We start from the raw sequence: 5519 nt of genomic DNA on the forward strand, positions 1-5519 counted from the left end.
AACTGATTCTCCTGCCTCAGCCTCCTGAGTAGCTGGGATTACAGGCACCTGCCACCATGCCTGGCTAATTTTTGTATTTTTAGTAGAGACAGGATTTCACCATGTTGTTCAGGCTGGTCTCAAACTCCTGACCTCAAGTGATCCGCCCACATTTCTAGAAATTTTATCTGTTTTTTTTTCGAGTTTTGAGGGAGTCTTATTCTTTCCCTGTGGATTCTCTTCCTTCTTTTTCTTTTTTTTCTGTCTTTGGTCACTGTAGTCATACTTATTTTAGAGCAAACTTTTTCAGCCTGTGTGGCCCGTGGGCCAAATGTGGCCCAGGATGGCTTTGAATGCGGATCAACACGAATTCGTAAACTTTCTTAAAACATTTTGAGTCTTTTTTTGTGATATATATCTGTGTGTGTGTGTGTGTGTGTATGTGTGTATGTATATATATTATATATATATTAGCTCATCAGCTGTCGTCAGTGTTTAGTGTATTATGTGTGGCCCAAGACGGTTCTTCCAGTGTGGACCAGGGAAGCCAAAAGATTGGACACCCCTGTTTGAGAGTCTCTGACATTATCCTGTTACCCCCAGGTGCTTGTCTGCTTCCTGTGTGTCGGCTGGTGGGGGATCATTGTTTTCTGGGTTTGGGTTGGGTGCATCCTCATCAGGGACTGTGATTTTTATCTGTAGGAGCTCTGTGTCCTCTGAGGGGTGGGAGTGTCCTTTCCCTTTTATTTCTGGAGGCTCAGGCCAGGAGGTTTCATGGGCAGTCTCCCTCTGGGAGCAGCTTTGTGATGCTGCCTCTGCCTCGGGTGGTCCAGTTCAGATCCCACACCCATGAGGATGAGTGGCGTTAGCGACTGCACCTGGCCGAGGAGAGCTCTTTTTGGTGGCACCTGTTGGACTCTGCAGAATGTATTGATGGATAGGGTTCTATGGGTGGAAAGCCACCAGCCCAGAGTCCTCTCTGCTTTCTGGGACCCCACCCCACGCTGCGAACCCTCTTTTTCTTGCAGAGGAGGTGCTTCCTGAGAAGGAGAAGATCCTTGACAAGCTGGAGCTGAGCTTGATCCACAGCAGAGGGGACGGTTCTGAACTCAGGCCAGGTCTGGGGCTCTTCTGTGTTCTCCACCTGTGCCCCATGGTCCCTTGAGGGTGCCCTCTGGACCCTATTCAGCCTCCCACAGTCTCCCAGGCACTGTCCCCTTGGCCCCAGGCCTGACTGGAACTGGCAGCTGGGAGCCTGGATTCACCAGCACCTCACAGCCAGTGCTGGGGACAGACTCTCTGTTCCTCTCTCCTGAGCCGTGCTGTGCCCCAGCCGCTGAGTGAGAGGAGAGCTGGTCATACAGCCTGGCCTGGGGGATTTGGGGCTCACTTGGAAGCTTTGCATACTTCTAGGCATTGGAATGTTCTGGAACAGTTGTCCTCAGATCAGCCCCCTCAGGCAGCTCTGTGTCTTTGAACGTGAGCTGTACTTTTCACAGCGCTCTCCTGTCCTGCTCCCAGGCGGTCGTGATGTGGTCGGGGAGGAGCACTAGGGCCTGGAGCTAAGCCTCCCTGTCCAGGACAGTGAGAAGGACCGTTGGCCTGTTTGAGACCCTTCTGGGCAGCGAGCCCCCTGAGGACAAGGGGATGTATTCTGCTTGCCTCCTGGGTCCCCAGTGCTTGGCAGAGAGAGGCCCCTGGGCACTGTTTTTGGATGGATGAAAGAATGTGATCTGTCCCCGGCAGATGACACCAAGGCTGAGGAGAAGGAGCCCATTGAAACACAGCAAAATGGTGACAAAGAGGAAGATGACGAGGGGAAGAAGGAGGACAAGAAGGGGAAATTCAAGTTCATGTTCAACATCGCAGATGGGGGCTTCACAGGTATTGGGGTTGGGGGAAGGGCAGAGAGCTGCGGCTTCCTGACTGTGAGTCCCAGGAGTCTAGATAAAGTTACCCAGTGGTAATTTTATACTAGAGCATGACTGGTTGATAGAAGTCCATTGTATAACCTTTCTTAGCAACACCGGAACACTGGACCTCTGGGGGTGGAGGCAGCGGCAAGTAGGGAGGGAGTGGCTCTCCAAGCCTGCCTATGTGTGAAAGCCCGGGCACTTCTCATCCTGCTCACCTTGGCTCGTTTCCCAGAGTTGCACACGTTGTGGCAGAACGAGGAGCGGGCTGCTGTGTCCTCGGGGAAAATCTACGACATCTGGCACCGGCGCCACGACTACTGGCTGCTGGCGGGCATCGTGACGTATCCTTGGCCAGGCTGGGCTGGGCAGGCAGTTGCCTGTTCCTCGGTGGACCTTGGGGAGAGCCCTCTGAGGGCCCTGGGGAAGGCTTCCTTGCTCTTCCTCAATCTTCGTGGTTTCTGGCGGTGGCTAGAAATCCTTGGCATTGCTGCGTCACCCGCTCCCCACCGTTGTCATCACAGCTTCTTCCTTGTGTGTCTGTCTGGGTCCGCATTTCCCTCTTTTTTTTTTTTTTTTTTTTTTTTTTTTGAGATAGAGTTTCATTCTGTCGCCCAGGCTGGAGTGCAGTGGCTTGATCTCGGCTCACTGCAACTGCCGCCTCCCGTGTTCAAGTGATTCTCCTGCCTCAGCCTCCTGAGTAGCTGGGATTACAGACGCCCACCACACCCGGCTAATTTTTGTGTTTGTAATAGAGACAGGGTTTCACCATGTTGGCCAGGCTGGTCTCGAACTCCTGACCTCAAGTGATCCACCCGCCTCAGCCTCCCAAAAGTGCTGCGATTACAGGTGTGAGCTACCGTGCCCGGCCTTTTTCTTTTTTTTTGAGATGGAGTCTCGCTCTGTGGCCTAGGCTGGAGTGCAGTGGTGCGATCTCAGCTCACTGCAACCTCTGCCTCCCGGGTTCAAGTGATTCTTCTGCCTCAGCCTCCTGAGTAGCTGGGACTATAGGCATGCGCCACCACGCCTGGCTAGTTTTTGTAATTTTAGTAGAGACGGAGTTTCGCCATGTTGGCCAGGCTGGTCTCGAGCTCCTAGCCTCAAGGCCTCGGCCTCCCAAAGTGCTGGGATTACAGGCGTGAGCCACCACGCCTGGCCCCAGATTTTCCTTTTATAAGCATACCAGTCATTGAATTGAGGGCACACCCTAATGCAGTGTGACCCTTTCTTCATTACATCTGCAAGTACCCTGTTTCCAAAAAAGGTTCCCATTCACAGGTGCTGGGGGCAGGACTTAAACGTATGCACCCCAGGTTGTTGGGGTGAAGAGTTAACCCTCTGAAGCCCCAGGGCTGTGTCTGGTGAACCCAGGGCACCTGTCAGTGTCTGCTGCTTCTGTCACTGTTGTGTCATCAGTATGTTCATCGTGCAGCCTGGCTCAAGGACTTGCCTGAGAGCATACAGCCAAGATGCCGATCCCCGGGCTGGCCCCTCCCTCTGCCTGAGCTGCCTCCCTCTATGGCCCCACCTCTTCTAATGGCCAGGTTTGCCCTTAACGGTGCCCCACCCAGGCACGGCTACGCCCGCTGGCAGGACATCCAGAATGACCCGCGGTACATGATCCTCAACGAGCCCTTCAAGTCTGAGATCCACAAGGGCAACTACCTGGAGATGAAGAACAAGTTCCTGGCCCGCAGGTTTAAGGTCAGTCTTCTGAAGGGCCAGGGGCTGCAGGGGTGGGGAGGGACGGGAGGGACGGGAGGGACGGGAGGGCCCTCCCACTCCCAAAGGCAAAGGAACTAAAGAACAGCAACCCCTCCTCATGTACCTGGGTCACGCGGCCGTGAAGCAGTCAGTAAGTCCATCAACTAACAATGGTGGATCCTTGTTCTGGCCCTGGCCCCACTGGGGAGTATCTGCCACCTTGGGGTGATGAGGTACAGAGAACCCAGCTTGGTGACAGCTCCAAGGGTTGGCCACCACCAGGCCAGGGTGGGCGGCAGATGGCAGTACGTCTCCTTTCCCTCCTTTCTGCCGGGAGCCTTGGCCTGGGGCGGGCGCTGGTGGAGGACGGAGGGTAGCCATTCAGGGGGAGGGGCCGGGCCGACGCTGCCCCCTACCCCCAGCTGCTGGAGCAGGCGCTGGTCATTGAGGAGCAGCTCCGGAGGGCCGCGTACCTGAACATGACCCAGGACCCCAACCACCCCGCCATGGCCCTCAACGCCCGCCTGGCTGAAGTGGAGTGCCTTGCCGAGAGCCACCAGCACCTGTCCAAGGAGTCCCTTGCTGGGAACAAGCCTGCCAATGCCGTCCTACACAAGGGTGAGCGAGCCCTGCCCCCCGCGGTGTGCCCCCCCAACCTTCCTCCTGCCCAGCCAGTGCTCTTGGCTGTAGATGAGGGCGCTGATGGGGTAGGGGCTGGGGACAGATGTCAGCCCAGAGGGTGGTGGACTTCTGGACCAAGATGGGACAGTCCTATCATCAGACCCCTCATCTCCCCTGGAGGGAAACTGAGGCTACTTGCTTCTCCAGCCTGTTTCTCAAGCCTGCTCTGTGCAGGCCCTGACCTGGGCTGGTGACGCACAAAACCACAAAACTGTAAAGGCTTCGGAGTCCTGACAGCCTTCAATGCACTGTGTCTTTAGCGCGGGCGAAACCCATCAGCCTGGAGCCTTCTCGTTGGCCCTGTGTGGGAGGGGGAAGTAGTTTGCCCAAGATCTCCCACGATTCAGACCTTTGGTGCTGGCTGCACATCTCTGCCTGTGATCACAGGGCACAATTCTGCCTTCGGGGCTCCCAGCTGGCTGGGGGAGGGAGTGGCCCTGTGGTGAGAGTTGCTGGACCCATCCCCGTGCCTTGCAGCCCTCCTTGGTGTACTCCCACCCTGTGCCTAGCAGGGCCTGGGGCTGCAGGCCTCCCTGAGGACTCTTAGGAGGGAAGCTTCTGGCTGGCTCATCTGCAGCCTGTGGGCCCCTGCCCAGCCCAGAGGGGCTCCTGGGAGGAGTTCTTTGGAAGCTTCTGCTGTGTCCCCCACTTGGCAACGCTGCCTGGCTGCTTGGGAGGGCCTGGTGCAGAGCACCTCCTGGTGCCCGGTTCTGGGCGAGTGCAGTCATACACCCTTGCAAATAAGACCCAGCTCTCGGGCTGCCTCCCCTGGCATAGCTCTTCATCCCTCCATCCCTCCATCATCCCTCCATGCCTCCGTCCTGCCATCCCTCCATCTCTCCATTCCTCTGTTCTTTCACCCCTCCATCCCTCATCCCTCCATCATCCCTCATCCCCCCATCCTTCCACACCTCCATCCTTCCATCCCTCCATCATTCCTCTGTTCCTTCATCATCCCTCCATTCCTCCATCCTCCCACTCCTTCATCCTTCTGTCCCTCCATCGTCCCTCCATGTCTCTGTCCTTCCACTCCTCGATCCCTCATCCCTCCATCGTCCCTCATCCCTCCATCATCCCTCATCCCTCCATCCTTCCATTATCCCTTCATCATACCTCCATTCCTTCATCCCTCCATCTCTCCATCATTCCTTCATTATCCCTCCATCCCTTTATCTTCCCTCCATCATCCCTCCATCCCTCCACCCCTCCATCCCTCCATCCCTCCACCCCTCCATCCCTCCA

At 56.2% G+C, this 5519-nt stretch overlaps 1 protein-coding gene across 1 annotated transcript in view; it reads left to right on the forward strand.

Moving 5' to 3' along the window:
• The window catches only part of CHD5 (chromodomain helicase DNA binding protein 5), a 66860-nt gene that overhangs the window by 55400 nt on the left and 5941 nt on the right, over positions 1 to 5519 (forward strand). The window contains exons 34-38 of the mRNA XM_011938314.1: positions 1008 to 1097; positions 1726 to 1863; positions 2128 to 2236; positions 3464 to 3596; positions 4019 to 4214. Of these exons, the coding sequence (XP_011793704.1) occupies positions 1008 to 1097; positions 1726 to 1863; positions 2128 to 2236; positions 3464 to 3596; positions 4019 to 4214 (666 nt within the window). The remainder of the gene's footprint in view (positions 1 to 1007; positions 1098 to 1725; positions 1864 to 2127; positions 2237 to 3463; positions 3597 to 4018; positions 4215 to 5519) is intronic.

The sequence above is a fragment of the Colobus angolensis genome, unplaced genomic scaffold (assembly GCF_000951035.1).
Source record: "Colobus angolensis palliatus isolate OR3802 unplaced genomic scaffold, Cang.pa_1.0 Scaffold170, whole genome shotgun sequence".
NCBI lineage: Eukaryota > Metazoa > Chordata > Mammalia > Primates > Cercopithecidae > Colobus > Colobus angolensis.